This window comes from Chiloscyllium plagiosum, unplaced genomic scaffold (assembly GCF_037043375.1).
Source record: "Chiloscyllium plagiosum isolate Xiang-an unplaced genomic scaffold, Cpla_swu_hap1 HiC_scaffold_21, whole genome shotgun sequence".
In the NCBI taxonomy this organism is placed as follows: Eukaryota; Metazoa; Chordata; class Chondrichthyes; order Orectolobiformes; family Hemiscylliidae; genus Chiloscyllium; species Chiloscyllium plagiosum.
The window spans coordinates 22909954-22930313 of record NW_028270159.1 but is presented as its reverse complement, the minus strand read 5'-3'; the positions used below and the strand labels follow the sequence as shown (position 1 = coordinate 22930313).

Below are 20360 nucleotides of genomic sequence, written 5' to 3'. Positions count from 1 at the left end.
AGGCTTTATTATCTGAGGCAGCTGAACTGAATACAGAAGCATCAGCAAACATCTCCACTTCTGGTCTTGTGCTAGAAGGAAAATAATTGATAAGTAGCTGACGACACAACACTTGCAACAATGACCTGGGATTGACATAATAGACTTCCACGAACAATAATCACTTTACTTTGTGCTGGGTCTGATTCAGAGTCGAAAATTTTCTCCCAATTCCTGCTGGTTTCAATTTTACTGGGGTTTCTTGATACCACATCATGTCAGATGCTGTCTTGATTGTCAAAGGTAATCACTCATGCCTCACCTCTGAAATTTTGCTGCGTATTAATATTTGGACCAATGGTTTAGCTGACTAGACCAGGTGGAATCCCAGCTCTCATCAGTGAGCAGGTTATTGCGATGCAGTTACCACTTTCATTAGAGACATAGTCATACAGCACAGAAACAAACCTTTTGGTCCAACTCATCCAGACATCCCAATCTGATTTCGTCCTACTTGCCAACATTTGACCCATATCCCTGAAACCTTTCCTATTCATATACAAATCCAAGTACCTTTTAAATGTTATAATTGTACCAGCCTCCTCCACTTCCTCTGACAGATATTACATACACACGTCACTTTCCGCATGAACAAATATGCCTCCGGTCCTTTTCTTATATCTTTCCCCACTCATCTTAAACCTATGCCGACTAGTTTTAAACTCCCCCCACCTTAGGAAAAAGGCTTTGCCTATTTACCCTATCCATCCCCCTCATGATTTTATAAACCTCCATAAGGTCATCCCTCAGTCTCCCAATACTCCAGGGAAAAAAAGCCCTAGCCTATTTAGCCTCTGTAGCTCAAACCCTTCAGTACAGGCAGCATCCTTGTAAATCTTCTCTGCACCCTCATGTTTAACAATATTCTCCCTATAGAAGGGCAACTAGAATTATATGCAAAATTCCAAAAGTGGCCTCACCAATGTCCCCTGTTCAACCTCAACATGACCTCCCAGCTCCTGTACTCAGTGTTATGACCAATGAAGGCAAACTTGCCAAGTGTTGCCTTCACCACCCTGTCTACCACTTCCAAGGAATCTGCTCCGCTAGGATCCTACCAATAACTGTTTTAAGTTGTTCCCTGGTTTGCCTTAGCAAATGAATCAAACACATTGACATATGGAGTTTAATTTAGATCAATCATTGGTCCATCTGATCAAGGTCCCATTGTACCCCTGAGAGAATCATCTTACTCTCCACTACACTACCAATTTTGGTGCCATCTGCAAACCTATGAACCATACCTTCTCTATTCATATCCAAATCATTTATACCAATGACAAAAAGCAGTGGACCGCCATGCTGATCCTTGTGGCATCTAGTCTGAAAAACAACCCTCCGCCACCTCCCTCTCTATGTCCTACCTTCAAGCCAATTTTCTCTCCAATTGGCTAGCTCCCCCTGGTTCCCACGTGATGTAGTCTTACTAACCAGTCTGGATAAAGTGAGGACTGCAGATGCTGGAGATCAGAGCTGGAAAAGCGCAGCAGGTCAGGCAGCATCCAAGGAGCAGGAGAATCGACATTTCGGGCATAAGCCCTGAATATGGGCTTCCTGAAGAAGGGCTTATGCCCGAAACGTCAATTCTCCTGCTTGGATGCTGTCTGACCTGCTGCCCTTATTAACCAGTCTACCAAGGAGAACCTTTCAAACGCTTTGCTGTAGTCCATAAAGATAACATCTACTGCGCTGCCGCCTTCGATCTTCTTTGTCACCTCTTCCCTCAATTGGGTTGGTAAAACATGGTTTCCCATGCACAAAGCCATGCTGACTATCCCTAATCAGTCCTTGCCTTTCCAAAAGAATGGAAATCCTGTTGCTCAGAATCCCTCCAACAGCCTACTCACCATTGCCGTCAGACCCACCGGTCTGTAGTTCCCTGGATTTTCCTTACAACCTTTCTTAAATAATGGTACCACATTAGCTGCTCTATAGACTTTCAGCACCTCACCCGTGGCTGTCAGTGATCTAAATATCTCTTCCCTAACTTCCCACAAAGTTCTGGGAAACACTTGATTTACCTTTTATGCTTTTAAGACCTCCTCTTCAGTAATATGGACTCTTTTCAAGGTATCACTATTTATTTCCCCAAGTTCTTTGTCTTCTAAGTCTTTCTCCACAGTAAATACTGACTTGAAATATTTGTTTAGTATCTCACCTATCTCCAGTAGTTTGCTAATGATTGAGAGTAGTCTGATGGGATGATACTTAAATTTATCCTGCTTTTTATACACAGGGCATACCTTGGCAATATTCCATATTCAGCAGTGTGTCAGTGTTGTAGCTGCAGTGGAATAACCTGGCCAAAGGAGCTGCTATTTCTAGAGCAATAATGTTTACTAAAGCTAGAATATTCTCAGAGCCAGTAGCCTGTGCTGTGTCCAGGCTATTGGCCATTCTTCATAACGCATTAAGTGAATCAGATTGGCTGAAGTCTGGCATCTGCAATCATGGGGACTTCAGGAGAATGTTACCCACTCAGCACTTTTGGCAAAGGACATTTGCACAGGCGTATGCCTTATTAATTCCAATATCTTTCTGGGAATTACCATCAATGAGAATGAAGATGTTATTTTTCTTTTACTTCATTCACAGTACATATGCTTGCTGGCTAGGCCAGCATTTATTGTTCATCCCTAACACGAGTCTACCACATTGCTATGGATCTGAAATCACATAGATTAGATTACTTAGTGTGGAAACAAGCCCTTTGGGCCAACAAGTCCACACCGACCCACCCAGATCCATTCTCCTACATTTACCCTTTCACCTAACACTACGGGCAATTTAGCATGGCCAATTCACCTGACCTGCACATTTTTGGATTGTGGGAGGAAACCGGAGCACCCGGAGGAAACCCACGCAGACACTGGGAGAATGTGCAAACTCCACACAGACAGTTGCCTGAGGCGGGAATTGAACCTGGGTCTCCGGTGCTGTGAGGCAGCCGTGCTAACCACTGTGTCACCATGCCGCCCTTATAGGACAGACCGAGTGTGGATGGCAGATTTCCTTGCCTAGTGAACCAGGTGGGTTTTAAAAAGTAAAATCTCTTTCCAGTAAGAGAGTGTTTAATTCCAGATTTTTATTCAGATTTCACCACCTGTCACTATAGGATTTGAACCCATGTCCTCAGTACTTTAGGTAAGGTTACCTCTGTACTACTGCCTTGCAGAGGTCCACAGCCTTTATTTTGGGCTGTTTGAGTCACCTGAATTATTTAGTATGAAAATTGAGAGAATTTTCATGCTAAATAATGAAGCCTGTGTCTGTTAGAGCACATGTTTCCTGGGAGTGTTTAATCACTGTGCAAAATATTATAAGTATTCTACAGGAGCTGAGTTTCAGTGAAAGGCTAAAGGAAATCCGTACAAGGCTGACTGTTTTATCCAGACCAGTCAGAACTTGGAGCATCAAACTATATCATGATTATCGGTAATAGTACTTGAAAGCACTATGCTCTTAATCTGTACGTTATGTTCCTTCTCTTGCTTTGAAAACAGTATGCATTGTTAATCTGGATATATTTCAGACATCATGTTATGCAATGTGTAACGCATATACTTACATATTTCTTTTTCAAATTTCCTTCCAGTTCTATTAACTTCACCTATCTCCATCAGATATTCAGCTTGAGCTGTTTCCCCCTCCACATTACAGGTCTATCCATTTGTTCAAGTCAGACTTGAATGTCTTCACCAGCTTGGCTTGGCAAGCATAGTTATTCTGCAGAGAAAGGAAAGAGTGGCAACCCTTCTCTATGTCCTTACCTGGATCTGTTTGTTGACTGGCTCAGGTCATGGCCTTGTACTCTCAGTAAACCTCCACTGATTTGTTGCAGACTTGCTGGTGCTTGAGTATAAGATTATTTGAACTTGGACTGTTGAATCTTTTGGTGAATCTTGCAATGAAGAGACTTAGCAAACATCCATCTGTAATTTTGCCATTAAGATTGATTTCAATCATAATCTATCACTTTTGACTATGGCATATATTTTAACACCAATTTGTACTAACAAGGTTGACATGAGAGCTCTTGTTATGTACATTTTCTATAATTGCCTAGAATTTATGAATGTTTTCCTCATTGATCTGTATGTCAGGATGCACCTCACAAACATAGCCTTTTGATGGTTGTCTTCTGGAATACTCACACCAGAAGGTGTACAAAGTTAGGGTCTGTTCAATGCATGATCACTGGACTCTGATCAGAATAGATAGGGAAAAATGGATAATAAAATGGAGTGGGATGAATAGATGATGAGGAGAGGGGCAGGATTGCATGATGAGATGAAAATGGTTGGGACTGTGCGTAGGTAAAGGTGAAAGATGAGAATGGGTAGGTTTGCAGTGTTGTCAAGTAGGTCTAGATATGATATTATGCCTTTTTGAAGTGGAATGGCAGTAGATGAGTATGGAAGAATATAATTGATTTGGTATTTAATTGTACTTTGAATAAATACTTTTGAATTGGAAGAAAGTGTCATCCTGCCTGTATGTAATCAGGTCAGCCTTTCACGTGGAGAAATCTCCATGCACTTGACAACAACACAGCAAACCTACCCATTCTCATCTTGCACCTTTACCTATGCACAGTCCCAACCATTTTCATTTCGTCATGCAATCCTGACCCTCTCCTTACCACCATTTAGTATCATTTTTCCCTATCTATTCTGACCAGAGTCCAGTGACCAATGCATTGAACAGACCCTAACTTTGTACATCACCTGGTGTTACATCTGAACACTTTTAATAGTTTATTATAATGATACATTTGCAAGCATTGTACCAGCACCCCTTTTAAGTTGAATCAGTATGGACCTACAAATGAACTAACAGACTTTAGTACGTTGGTCTTTTCCTTAAATTATCACACTCCCAAGTCTCTGAGACCTATCTGTGATGCAGTTGGCTGTTCCTTTTGCACCCTGGCTGCTTCCATTACACTGAAGAACGCACTTTGTTTTTAAAACAAAAATCACACCCATGACGATGGTTGTTGTGAAAAGCCACATCCTGAATCTGTTTAACAACTTCTCGAGTAGTCATTAGCAGGTGAAGGCAGTATGGATAGGGGACGATTCTGGTATTAACTTAGTTTTGCGTTTATCAAAAAGATTTCTCTGAAATTAGCATTTGTCAGGAATGTGGCATACATTCAGACACCGACTCCAAATCTGTCTGTGTCTTTACACTTTTACAGTTTAGAGACACAGGACTCTGTTTTACGAGCATCCAAGTTGTGAACAGTCATTCTTACGAAAGTGATCCCTTACAGGATACGAATATTTCTGGTGCTTATGAATGGATGTTTTAGTGTCCGACATTGTGTTCTGACTTGTATACAAATCAATTTGCAGGAACCGAATATGTTTCAACTTGGACATTGCCTGTACTTATTGTGTGATCTACTGTCTTGGTAATTGAAGAGGTCACGGCGTGTGCACATGTTGGATTTTCCATGTCCTGTGGAATGCTGGGAGGCCGAGTTTGACCAATTTCTGAAATTTTACATCACAAATGGCTTTTGCTTTCAAATGTTGGTGCCATTTAAATGAAATATCTTCATGTTGAAGGTCCTGCTAATTACTAATATAGAGAAAAAGGCTACATACATTACCTCAATTCAATCATGAAAAGGGCTGTTTTTTTTTACAATAATTCTAGGATGTTTACATTATTATTATAATTCTCATTTAGCAATTCCATCTTTATGCCTGCTGACATTGTATAATACTCGCCAAGCATTACCTTGAGATGGTGCGGAAATGGAATCAGTTGTGACTTACAACTTTAATATTTAACATATTTATTAAACAGTCCCAGGATAAATTATTTTGGCATCAAATGTTGGAAAGTGTGTCAAAGAAGTGTCATAAATTAAAATTTATGACAAATTAATGTCACATTGAAAAATGAATGGTGAAATCTTACAAACTTTGACCCACATCACAAAAGTTGAAAATTACTCCCCAGTGACCCAGTGCGTGAATGAGTCTTGCAACTTGGTATGGTTGAAGGCCAAAATCAGTAAAATCAGGATTCCTGCTGCTCACCCACATAAGGGAAGGGAGGAAGTGAAAAGAAAATGCTGAAAAGGTAGGCTCCAAATCATTAACTATTTCATGCATACAATTATTTTATGCAAACGTAAATACTTCTGAGTCAAAACGGTTGAGAGTTTAATTAGAATTCCTGTGATGGAGCACTGAAATGTCAGAAAATTGATAACCTTGATCTACATTTGTATTCACTTGTGCCTAAGTTTTATTAGCCTTCCCATTCCTTCATTCACTTAAACAAGGAACATTTCGTTTTCCACACTAATGCGAAATATTATTCGTTCATGTACCACAAATACACAGTAAATACTTTTTGTATAATATGTACACCTTTTGAACAATTATCATATTGCTTTATATTCAAATAAAGTTCACTTCTTGAGTGGAGATCTGCCAATGGAACACTGTGGGAATTGGGCACAGAGCAATGATGTTTTGTAAGGATCTAAGCTTAATTCTATTTTCACTTAATATAAGTGACTTTAAGATTGACAAAAACAAAATAGAATTGTTATAAAATCTAAGACATGGAAGCTTTCAGGAAGAATACAAGACACTGCCAGAAGACAGACTTGTTAGAAGACTGGGTAAGTGGTTTTCCAATGCACCTCACTGCAGAGAAGTGTAACGTACAACTTTCTTTGACAGTAAAGAACATTTGAAGTGTATATACCTTGGGCATGAAGACTATTTTTATAAAGAGTAGGGCCATCAATGCTAAATGTTAAGGCAGGAGAAGTACATGGAAAAGGCCAAAGGCAATTAATCTTGTATATTGGTACATCAACACTACAGTGATAAAGTGATATTGAGTTCGTACGAGATTGCTTGCACAAGAGTTCTGGACATCCTGTTGCAGCATTAGAGATGTGAAGAAAATGGTACTTAATAAGTGAGAGAAAATTTAAAATGTATTTTCCTTGTTAGAACAAAAATAGTGAAAGATGATCTGATGGAGACTTTGAAAAAGTAAAGTAGTGGAAGGTTGTTCTGACTGAGTTGGTAACAAGGGGTGTAAATTTGTGATTGCTGTTTGAAGGTTTTTACTCCAAGTTTTAAATGTTAAATTCTTTATCTCAGACAGAGACTGCAACATAATTTAAGATAGTATTGGACTAGTAATGTACGGAAGAATTTTTAAGGTACAATAAAAAAGCAGAGAAATACGATGAGAGTAGATTGCTCTGGTTAAGCTAGTGAAAGCATAATGTACGAATGATGTTTTCCAATGCTAGTTCCCTCAGTTTTGAAATGGCTAGTTGCTCCATTGCATTTACTGAATCAATCATTCAAAAGCATATTGTGCTATTTAATTAGTTAAAGACTACAGGAAACCAGCATATTTTAACCAAAATATTTATACTGGAGAGCTCTTCATTTATATCTAAATCATTTGGGATTTTAGGAAGTTGAAATTAGGCACCTGATACTCTGTTTCATCATGATGACTGTAATAGAGCACTGGCCATTCATTCATCAGTTTACCATTTACATATTGTGTATTTTTTTTTTTAAAATCACAAAGATCTGTATTTTGCAAGCAATTCAAGTATTTGGACAATGTTAGATTGCTTTAATATTAAATATTAATTTAATATTAAAACACCTTTAGGTTCCTGAAGAAGGGCTTATGCCTAAAATGTCGATTCTCCTGCTCCTTGGATGCTGCCTGACCTGCTGCGCTTTTCCAGCAACACATTTTTCATCTTTAGGACCACACCAGATGTGTCCTCCGAATGATCCATGAATTAATAACTTGATATAAACTTGTATGTAGCCCCCTTTTAGTCATTAAGTGTTTAATATTTTTAAAAGCAACTGCACAGGTTTATGCTTTAAGGAAAATTAAAGATTAGTTTATTACACGTCTGTTGTTGAGTTACACAAGAAAAGGGTGATAGTTATTTGTTAAAATATAGATATAAAGATGTTCGTAAGGATAAAAGTTGCACAAGTTGGAAATGACATCAGTCTCGACTTTTCATTGCAAGTCGTCTTTGCTTGAAAACTTGCTTCCCGAAACAAAAGGATCAAACATTTGTCGTCTAAATTAGCAGCTATAATGCTTTCTGTCGTCAGATAGTTGGAGATTGCTTACACAGGTCTTGGGAGTAAATGAAAGCTTCAGTGTTTCCATTTTATGGCACTTCAGTTGAGAGCTCTGGATAAACTGGTTCAGTTCAACAATTCTGGAAGTCCTTCTCTACCTTGCCCTGTTAAGAATTAGTGACTGCTTAAAGATGTTTCTCTCAAGGTCTGTACACAAAATAATTCATTGTCAGACATGCACAAATCAAATCTTGCTTCCATAACAAGTATAGGGTTAGCTTAACTCTCGGACAGACCCATCCATTATTTTAAATCAAGATAGCTTAAATAACTGCCTGTAAGATTATTTTAAGTTGAGAGCTATTTGCACCACTAAGAGTTGAGTTTCAATTTACCCTGGAAATGTTCATTCAATTTCAAAGGGTCAGTTGTGATTTCTAATTGAAGAATATAAGCTGGTCACATTACCAGCTGAATCCACAAATGTCATCATGTGACTTGTAGCCAGTTTTGTCAGTTTTTTGTGTCCATTTTAATGTCTGAGGAGCTTTCCTTTCAAAATATGTAATATTGTAAGCATATATTCTTGACAGTCCAAAACATTGGGATTCATTTTTTATTTGCAAGTTAAAAACCATCCCAGCTTTTAGAATGTTATTTGTGATACATTCATTTTAATGTCAATACTAATATATCTGTTGATATGCTTTATCTTCCTGACATTTCTTAAAACCTGACATTTCTTAAAATATGAACGCATCCTAATGATGAAGAAATGAAAGAATGCTATTTAATGGAAGTAGAAGTTCTATGCTGTCAAGAATGTAATATAGCAAAGGTTTTCTTAATTTCTTTTAGACACTGATGAATGCATTACATGGTACATCGGAGATACTAGGAAAGCTGTGACAGTACTTAAAGTGGATACATCCCTCTGTCTCAAGAATATGACAGTGTTGCTGACAATAGTAAGGATGGAAATTGAGGCGCTGGCCACAGTCTTCCAGTCCACCTGAGCTATGCAGTTACTGGAAGAGGACTGCACTAGCTAAACTCTGTTTAAAAACCAGACAAAGGATACAACTGGCCATGCTACATCAGTCAGTTTAACAAAAGCTTTAGCATCATTAATCAAGGCCGATTAGAGGAGCATGGAACCAGTTTTGTTTTGGTTTGATTGTGTTTTTTGGTGAAGTATCAGTGAGGATGAATGAAGCCTTGGCAGTTGTAGGCATTTTTAAAATATACGTACAATAAATAACTACGTATTAGGCTTTTAGTCAAATTGAAGCCTGTGGGATGGAGCAGCATGGATACTGAATTGGCTAAGGCATATAAAACCATATTGTGAAGGGCTGATTTTCAGGCTGGAGGGAGGTATGTGTTGATGTTTCCCAAAGTTCAGTATGAAGACTATTGCTGTTAATACTGTATTTGTTAATGACTTTGATTTGGGGATACATGACAAGGCACAGTTTTGAAGTTACAGGTGACTTGAAACTTGGGTGTTGTATGACGCTAATCGATTTCAAACATGAATGCAGATGTCACAGGAGCACAGTTGCAAATTAAAATGAAAAACTTTAGAAGCTATTACTGAATATTATAGCAGAACACTTAAAGTTCAAGGTAATCAGTCAGTCAACTTGATTTTGTGAAAGGGAAGTCATGTTTAACCAATTTATTGGCATTCTCAAAGGAAATAATGTGTGCTGCCTATAAAAAGGGAATACTGGAATGCACTGGGTTTAGATTTCAGAAGGCTTTGATAAGGTCCCACATCAAAGATTGTTGTAAATAAAATTTCAAGATGTCGGGATAATATAATGGCATGGATATAAGATTGTCTAGCTAACTCGAAACAGAGTAGGCAGAAATGGATAATTTTCTGGTTAGCAAGCTAGAACAAGTGGTGTTCCGTAGGGATCAATATTGAGTTCTTAAGCTCATATAAATTCTGGATAAAGGAAGGTATGGTTGTTAAATTTTCTGATCACACAAAGGTAGGAAAGTAAGTTGTGTAGAAGAAACATGGAGGCTACAACAGGATACTGATAAAAATCTAGTAAATGGAGTATAATACAGGAAGGTATGAAATTATTTTGACAGGACAAATAAAACTGTCGTACTATCTGAATGGTAAGAGATCAGATAGAAAAGGTTGGTATGTAGGTACAGCAAGTAATTAGGAAAGCAAATGAAATGATTTTTGTGGAAAGAGTTGAATATCGTCATCGAGTTTGTTTCAGTTGTACAGGGCATTAGTGAGGCGACCTCTAAGTATTGTATACTGTATTGGTTGCTTTATTTAAGGAAAGACAAATGCATTGGAAGCTGTTCGAAGATGTTTTACTAGACTAATGAAACGGCACATTGAGTCATGACAGGCTAGGCTTGCATTGACTGAAGTTAGGATGTCTACTCCTGTGGGAGAATCGTGAACTGGGGGTCATTTAAGACAAGTTATGAGATCTTTCCTGAGGACTGTGTGGAACACACTTCCTTTAAAAAGTATTGGAAGGAATTTTGAACATTTACAAGGCAGGTGAAGCTAGATTGTTCATGCCATCAAAGGTGTGAAAGATTATCAGGTATAGGCAGGAATGTGGGGTCATGATCTCATTGATTGGCAGATCAGGCTGAAGGGACAAAGAGGCATACTACTGTCCCTGATTTAAATTTAATACAGGAAAGTGAGGTCCTCCATTTTGGAAGGAAGAATGAACAGAAACAGTGAAAGTTAACGGTGCAATTTTAAGATGAGGAAAAAGAAGAGAGTCACAAAGAATATAAGCAATGGGTGTTAGTGCACAATTCTTTGAAGATGGTTAGCAGAGCAGTTATAAGGTACATGAGCACCTGTGCTCTTTAAGTCGAGGTGTGGAGTTCAAAGGAATTTATGCTGACTGCTCTTTAGAAAAAAGTAGTTTGGCCCTAGCTAAAGTATTGTGCCCCAGTGCCTGTCCTTTAGAGAGGACATGAAGGACTTTGTGAGAGTCCAGAAGAGGTTATATCATTATAGTTAGATGGATCAACTGGAGGAACACAGACTGTTAGAAGAGAAGCCTAAAAGGAGATTTGATAAATGCATGTTAAAAGCTTCAAGGGTTTAGAGAATGAAAATTCATTTTGTGGTTGTGGAGATGACCAGAGAGTACACATTTAAAGTTAAGTGACAAAATAGCCAGAGGCGGCATGAGGAAAAATATATACTTTAGTGGTTAGGATCTGGAATGCATGGGCTGCTAGTCACAGAATTCTGCAGTAAAGATTAATCTGTTTAGCCCAGTGTGTCTGTATCGACAAAAACTACTCTAAATCTACACTAGTTCCACTGGCTCTTTCAAATACGATTTCCTTAAATTAATTTAAACACTTCAACGAGATGATTGCATGCATTTAGAAAAAGAGAATTGCTCTTTAAAACCAGCAGCACAGACCCAGGGAGCTGAAAATCCAACACCTTTGCTGCACTACTGTGTTTAAAAAGTCCACCACTGTATTTAATTGGTTTTCCTTATACATGCTGAAATGTAATGAACATTAAGTAACCTCTATAAAGCCTTCGAATGACTTTAGAATAAAACTGATGTTGCACTTTCTTGACTGACAGAAAATGCTGAATTTTCTTATTAACTCTAGTCCAGTTCTTGCCAAGTGACCTTTTAAGTACTGAAATAATTGAAAGCGGACTTGCACTTCACGCATGCACCACCAGATGGCAGCTAATACTCATTTACCAAACCCTTTCACACAAATTTTCCTGTTTGGCAGCAGCTAGTTTTGTTTGAGGTTTTGTCTTGAGGTGTTGAGTCAAATAGGTTTAAAAAGGGGAAATTAATTAAAACAATTGAATGTAATGATTGTTTAAATATTTTCTTAGCGTTATCTCCCTATTCTATTTTTCTTCTGCTTCCCAATCATGGAAAGAAAGGGTTTCATCTTTATTCATGTTCTTTTCCAAGTCAACTTGCACTGTAAGAAAACAAAGCTGAACTTCAGACAGATTAGTATGTATGAGTTGCACCTGCTTAGTTTGCTGGATGGCTGTCCAGAGTGATACCAACAGCATGGGTTCAGTTCCACACTGGCTGAGGTTACCATGAAGAATTCTCCTTCTCAACTTCTCGCCTCACCTGAGGTGTGTTGACCCTCTAGTTAAAGCACCACTAATTTGTCTGGGTCTGTCTGTCTCTTTCTTTCTTTCTTTCTCTCTCTCTCTCTCTCTCTCTCTCTCTCTCTCTCTCTCTCTCTCTCTCTCTCTCTCTTTCTAATCTTTCTTCCTCGATATCTTTTTCTTTTGCTCTCGCTTTCTCTCATAGCAGCCTTATGATCCAGTAGGACTGTGGCGATTTTACTTTGAACTCTTCTCTTGCAACCTTAGCAGCACGTGTTGTCTCCCAGTGTTTGTTGTTGTACATACAGTACTTATGGTCTAGGAAAAGTTAGATTTTCTAAATATTCTGGTCATTTCAGGGTTAATGGTTCAGCCATTAAGAATACTTAGTTCAGTGTAAGCAATCCTAGTACCTGTTGTCTTTTTCTGAATGCAGTGCCTGTATGTAGCAGTACATTTCAAATGTTATCTTTAAAGACATAATTAACCCTGCTAACTGAAGTTTACTGACTTCTGTGATCAAAATTTCATGATACTCATCTTACCATTTGATTTACCGATTCAAGTTTTCAAAAATTTGCTTCATTACTTCTATTATCTTCACAGTATGATTACAGCTTTAGAACAGAACAGAGTGCTGCAGCTCGTCTTCCACCAAGTCCCACTAAATGTCAACAACCTTCATCCTGAAGATGGACCTTAATTGAGTTGTTGTAAACTAAGGGACAATATCTACTGGAACAGCCACCACGCGAAGCAGTTTTGGACACTTTGCTTCCTTTAACTTCTACTGAAATGGTATTCTTGTACTAATGGAAAGGACAGTATTTCTAATAACCAGCAGTCTACCTACAACTTAACATTGGGTAAAATCATTTTGTACATGGAGTTTTGTAAATACAATGTTTAATGTGATCTTTATTTGCAAATCTTCTAGCCTTGAATAAGGTTAATCATTTTAATAATTATTAAACAAAGGCTGGATGTTTTTGCTTTCTTGAGCCATAGCTTATTTTTGTTTCTCCTTTTTTTTTGTCAAACTGATTTTGCACACTTCAGAAATGCTACTGGTAATGGCCATTTTCGCAAGCTATGCATCGTTTCAGTTAATAGACATTTAGCCATTTGTTTTCACTTTTGAGATTAGATGTATTTTTAAGGAAATAAAGTTTTGAAATATCATGTGTTTTACTTTTATTTCCTGCTTCTAATAAGTCAAATTTCAATAGTACTGAGAAGAATTTAGTAATAGTTAAAATCAAATTTAGGAAAGTCAAAGTAACTTTTTATTGAGATCAGAGAATTGGGTGCTAACTTCCATCATAGCATCTAGAAATCTTAAGATTTACTAAGCTATTGTTTCTGCACAGATATTCTACTTTTATGTAGATTTTCCCTCTAGTCAGTGGTTGTTTTCTCTTATTTCTGATGCAGAAAATATCATAGTTACCTGTTTTCTCTTGGAACATATCAAATTTAGAAATCATTATCAGAATTCCACAAAAATTAAGTTGGTTTTTGATATTCTTCTCTGTTACATTCTCCCTTGTCGTTCCAATTTTGCTTAATTAGATATAATCATGAGTTTTTGTTGGAATTCTCAGATTTTCTACATCAAAGCCTTCCAGCCTATAAATATCTTGCTGTACTTTAAAGCTGTTGTTTATGGAAAAACAGTATTAGTTATATCACAGTGAATGAACAAAAGTTACAACAGGCCTTCCTTTTTGGTTCCTTTGTTAACAAAGGATATTTCTGCTATCCGAATGCAATATTTGTTAATGCAGTTTTTCTACGGTTGCATAAGGTATGATTCTGTGGTTATAATCTGAGTGAAAGTGTAGCTTTGTCAAAATGCACTGATTTGCTTTGCACTGCATTTTTAATGTTTGGGCTTTTTTTAAAATGTGGACCCTTGCTATCTGAAACTCTTTTGTATGGTTTTTAACATGCTTGTGATTCTAAATTAATGTTAAGAAACACCTTAATTGTGTAACACTGTAACACTCTTGTTAAGTAGCAGCTTTTCTTTAAACACTGCCATGAATTTACCAGCCTTACCTCAATAAACCTAACGGCTACAACCTCCTTTCAGGCTTTGTGATCCACACTGAGAGAAATCAATGTTCAAAACTGCATTTACTGCAGAAACAAGAATGTAGTGTTTTTATTGAATGGCAGCTGCTCAACAAAAACAATCTATGTTAGCAGGTTTACACACTATATGTAAAGCAATTATTTATTTTTTTCATTTTCATCTTTTTCTCATTTCCAGTGCAAAACAGATGCCACTTAATATGTAGGGCAAGGGTAATCAGATTAATAATGCCAGTGTTTAGAATTACAAGTTTGTCTTTTTGTCTGTTTAGCATAGTACTTCAGACTGTCATGTAAAACAAGTGTTCTGATCCATTGGCACTGTTTGAAATGAACAAAATGCTTCAGCCATTGAATAATTGATTTTCAATGTTGCATGAATAGTGTGCTTAAGTGATTAATTCAAGAAACATAATTATATTTTCTGTCTGTTCTGTAGAAATAATGTAAACCCATACCATTATCGTTTCTGTAAAGAAACTAGGCATTTATCATTTATGTATGAATATTGGCTGCATCTAAATGTCTGGTGGAGCTCTATGAACTTAAAGATGATACAAAGGCATTCTGCTGTTAAATGATGAACGTTCTTTGCAAAACAGAGCGGAGAGCATTGACAGTATGACTAACCATTTCCAACTCATCCATTTACAATTTACTGTGAATAATTAAAGCATAGTAACATAAAAGCTGCAGAACTTCCACCCAAGTGCTATCATCTTTAAAATGTTGAAAAATATTTAACTTTCACCAGCCAAACAATTGTAATAGTTCAGTTTTATTTTTAATTGTGTTGGAGATTTAACTCACTGCTCTTAAAGTGTTCAGAAATAAAAAACTTCCTGTATTTATTGTAGATTTGTTTCCTGTAGTTACAAAGGGAGGTTTACAATTTGGTTTATTGAGTCTGTATTAATAATGTGACCTGTTAAATAAAATATCTGTTTTAACTAGCTTCTTTTATGAATGCGTTTCATTAGAAACACAAACAATTGCATTCATGTAGTATATTTTGCAACCTCAACCTCCTAAAGCATTTCACAGTGAAGAATTTATTGCGTTACTATATTATAGCTAAACATAATTTGTGCAGTCTTTCCCACAAACCACATGAGAACCAAATAGTTGATTGTCTCTGTAGACAGAAAGGTGTTGGCTAAGGGAGAAAGAGTACTGCCTCTGAAGAGACATAATTGCCTCAAATGAAGCATGATGCCTTCAACAATACAAAGTTAAAAATCACACAACACCAGGTTATAGTCCAACAGGTTTAATTGGAAGCACACTAGCTTTCAGAGCGCTGCTCCTTCATCAGGTGGTTGTGGGACAGCAGTCCTTAGCATTGTATTGACAGTGTCAGTCTATTTTGTTTTCAAATCCCAGGGTGGGGCCTGAACTCTCCATTGTTTGACTTGGTGCTGAGGATGTGGTCTGACTGATTAAAACAATGTGATGATATTTTTCAATGATTTTTTAAAAACTGTTATGCTTTACACAGTACAAAAAAAACCTAATCAAATTGACAAACTGCACATGTCAGTATCTGAAAAGAAACTGGGCCAGAAATTTACTGTATTCATATTTTCTTGTCGTACATATACCTTCAGGTTCTTTTGCCTGAGAGTAATTGTTTTATTGTGTTCTAATGAGCAAACAAGGCTCAATCATCAATATGATCTGTAGAATAAAGGAAAATTGTTTCTCTTAAACCAACTATTACAAATTTTTACTTATTTCTTCAAGTTTTAAAACTGTTAAATTTTAAATTAAAATGTTTTTTCTTGCTTTTCCTTTTTGATATTTTACTCTTCAATCCAGTCCTTTTTCCCTCCATCTTTTACTGTACCTGATTGACATTGACATTGAATTCCTCCCCCTTTGACTTAATTCTTGTTAGTCCTTTCTTACTTACCAATCCTTAAATCCCAATGATTAATGGATAGTTTTGTTTGCTGACTTGTTCACTCAGCTCATTGTGAGCATTCCTTATCTATGAAAATGCAGCAACCGATCTATTTAGGTGCAGTATCTTCACTTAGTGCACATTTGCTGATTGGGAGTGAAAGCAATCTTTGAAAAGCAGGTTCTGTTGCAAAGTGTACCACATGAAACTGTCATGTGATACTGTGGGTGGCTGTTTTCAAAATTAACGCATGTTGCCAAGCTTCTGTGGCCAAGCTTCTGTGGCCATTGATGCGGTGATGCAGACAGGAGAAAGTTTCATAATTTCTCTCCCCAGCTTGTGACATCCAGGTGTACCAGTCGATGTTCAGCATTTTCATGTTACACATGGAAGAATCCTGGTGACTCAGTGGTTAGCACTGCTGTCTCACATTGCCAGGGACACTGGTTCAATTCCTGCCTCGGGCGACAGTCTGTGTGGAGTTTGCACGTTCTCCCCCTGTCTGTGTGGCTTTCCTCCCACAATCTGAAGATGCACAAAGATGCTAAATTGCCCATAGGGTTAGATGCATTAGTCAGGGGTATATGTAGGGGAATGGGTCTGGTAGGTTACTCTTCAGAGGGTCGGTATGGACTTGTTGGGCCGAAGGACCTGTTTCCGTACTGTATTGAATCTAAAGCAGAGCTTGGGTCATCTGGCTCCAGCACCTCGCCACACCAAATGTCCTTCAGTGTGAGGTTGCTGTCTATCTGACAGATGTGTATGAACCAATGAAGTTTGCCATGTTTAATATTGCCAACATACTTCACAGAATTGTTACAGAGCAGGAGAAGGCCATTCATCCTGGTATGACCGCTCTGATGTTTGAACCCAGGTCTCCAGGTAATTAGCCTGGGCCCCTGGACGGTGTAGTCCTGTGATATTAACACTACTTCCTCATCTCCACTTGGGAGCTCAGCCTTTGAGAGGATGGCTACATTTGTAATTTTGTCCTGCCAAGGTATATTCACAATGTGACATTTCACTGTCATACAGCAAGTTGCTGAGAACACAGATCTTCTAAACTGTTAATCAGGTCATGACTACCCTATTAACCCTGGCTGTGTAGCATCAACTTGGACTTCTAGCAATCCATGCGGGCAAGCAGTTTATCAGCTGAAGAGTGCACAGTCATCTCTCTCACACTAACTGCAGAAAATGTGTTGCCGGTGAAAACTGCAGCCCAGGATCTCTCGTTATTTGGTGAGTGAGAGATTTGTTTCATTCCTCAAAGTAAAGGAAAGTGTTTCAACGGCTATCAAAATGGAGAGAACATCCATTGGTTTCTGAAAATCATCAAGCTTTGCATCAAAGACAACATATCCAGAAATGATCTGTTTGCTTGAGATTTGATTAGATTCCCTACAGTGGTGGAAACAGGCCATTTGACCCAACAAGTCTATACCGACCCTCCAAAGAGTAACCCACCCAGACCCATTCCCCTAACACTAGGGGCAATTTAGCATAGCCAATTCACCTGGCCTGCACATCTTTGGATTGTGGGAGAAAACCCACACAGTCACCCAAGGTGGGAATTGAACCTGGGTCCCTGACGCTATGAGGCAGCAGTGCTAACCACTATGCTGCCCCATTTACTGCCTGTAAAGTTTTTAAGTTAGAGAATTGGTCATTTAACATGCATCTATTTGACCCAAGCTCATGAAAGTATTCTGAGAAAGTGATTGGCCTTATTGGTACAAATTGCACTTGCATTCTCTCACTGAACTTAAATAATGATGATACAAAACGATGCATCAATGTAATTATTCATTTTGGGTGTTATGGTTAGTATTCTTTAAATGGATGTGAAGTGCCTATTGTTGTATATTAAAATGCTGTTTCCTTGGATTTTGTTTTTGTTTTAAGCATGTGTAACATATATCCCTCGTTTCAGAGCACTGACTCATCAACAACATCTAATTATGCAACTGTGGGCACGAGGGTTTTAATGGAATCAGCAGTTCAAAGGATCTTTGAATGGATAAATAATCCTGATTGCTTGGCTTTCTGTGGAACTTCATAATCCTTCATTTGATCTGTGAAAACTGTGAATGTACATGGTTAAAAGTAGTCTCTTTTGGAGCATGTGTAAAAGTGCCAGTGTATTGGGGTAGTTTGAAAATTGCTCTTCCGGTGTGTTTGGGTTTTTCTGCTGTGAGGGTTATATATTTTAACACACATACACAGTGGTCTAAGGATTTTGAGGATTATTTTAAGTCCCATGAGAATGGTTCTGACCCCACCCCCCACCCCCCCACAAACACACAACGTTAGGAAAAGCTTTTCTACTTCCTATGGATATAGCCAAATTACCAACGTGGTTTCTTAGTTTTGATTGTGGTATTGTCTGTAAAATTTATTTATTCAGTTAGCTACTCTATTGTGACTGAGTAGGGTAAACTGTATTGTCAGCTCAGATCTAGACATGCATGATACCCCATTGTGAAAACCTTCCATTAAACTTACCAAACACACATTTAACCTGGTTTCATAGGACATAAGGTGATGTTTCGTGGAATGTACATCTCTACAGGTTTAAAATTGCTTTGTATATTATCAAAACCCCCTCCCTCAATAAAATGTCGAAACTGATACACTTGAAGATATTTCGACAATGCTCCAACTGATGCTGTTTCAATTGTTGTTTTACTTTCAGTGTAGGAGTCCATTCGGCCCGTCATGTTCATACATTGTAGCCCTAACACTTGGATATGTCTTCCTTTCCCTTCCTTGGCGTGAGCTATACTGAACGGTTACTGAAGGAATGTGGTACATTCCGCCAGCATTGTGGCTTCTGTCGTTAATATTTCACAAAAGGAGAACACTTTGTTACCCAACAACACGCCTCGATAAAGACAGCCATATCCTCCGAGACTTGGCGAAAACACTGGGGTTGATTAAAAACACAATGAAATGCTCAGCGATTCTGCCAGGTACCCTCCCTATTGACGCAAATGATTCGGGACAAGCGAGTTCGAGTTGTGGTCAATTCGTATCTCCTTGTACGTCCGTTTTCTGTGATGAGCCTCCTAGCCTCAGCGTATGTGACCAGATGTACTTAGAACTTCCGTACTGTATGAGGATGCTCTGTATTGTCCTGGGAGCAGTTGGACGCAAAACACTGCACTATATACAATCACAAAGAGATTACATGGTATCCCCCAATCAGTATTCAAAGACGCAACTGGCTAATACTCTCATAAGCTGAACCACCACTGTCTAAGATAATTTATAGGTTCATTTTTTTAAAAAAATGTTGGAACCTTAAACAGCCAGCTGGCGTTTACTATTGGAGAGTGAGACCAACCATTATGTACCCGGATTGGCGATCGTTTCTTGAACTTAATCCCCCTTCTGTTTTGTGAAAGCCAGCTGCTTCTTGTTGGCCCTTAACTCCCGGACAGTTACATCTAACGTCGCTTTTTCTGAAGTTAATTCACAGGTTGCGATCCATGGTAAGGTAATAATGGAGCCTCTAACGTTGCCTGGAATGGTATCTACGAAAATAACCATGTGAAATAATTTGAAGACTGAATTGGAACATTGTTCTGTTTTCCGCATCTCCTTGTGTTCCCCCTTATCTCTCCCTTCTTTATAGGTGATTGAATGTAATTAAGAATCCGTTTCTCCTTGAAATTGTTCATTGATTAGTAGTGCTGGAAGAGCACAGCAGTTCAGGCAGTATCCAAGGAGCAGGGAAATCGACGTTTCGGGCAAAAGCCCTTCATCAGGAATAAAGGCAGAGAGCCTGAAGTGAGAGATAAGCTAGAGGAGGGTGGGGGTGGGGAGAAAGTAGCACAGAGTACAATAGGTGAGTGGGGGAGGGGATGAAGGTGATAGGTCAGGGAGGAGAGGGTGGAGTGGATAGGTGGAAAAGGAGATAGGCAGGTAGGACAAGTCCGGACAAGTGCTGAGCTGGAAGTTTGGAACTCGGGTGAGGTAGGGGAAGGGGAAATGAGGAAACTGTTGAAGTCCACATTGATGCCCTGGGGTTGAAGTGTTCCGAGGCGGAAGATGAGGCGTTCTTCCTCCAGGTGTCTGGTGGTGAGGGAGC

General features: G+C 38.4%; 1 protein-coding gene across 2 annotated transcripts in view; it reads left to right on the top strand.

Annotated features, from left to right (window-relative positions):
- The window catches only part of mvb12ba (multivesicular body subunit 12Ba), a 177304-nt gene extending 161986 nt beyond the window's left edge, over positions 1-15318 (top strand). For both annotated transcript variants that reach the window (XM_087998404.1, XM_043720219.2), the window contains exon 10: positions 12874-15318. In XM_087998404.1, coding sequence (XP_087854530.1) covers positions 12874-12957 — 84 coding nt within the window. In that variant the 3' untranslated portion in view covers positions 12958-15318. The remainder of the gene's footprint in view (positions 1-12873) is intronic.
- Positions 15319-20360: the final 5042 nt, after the last annotated feature.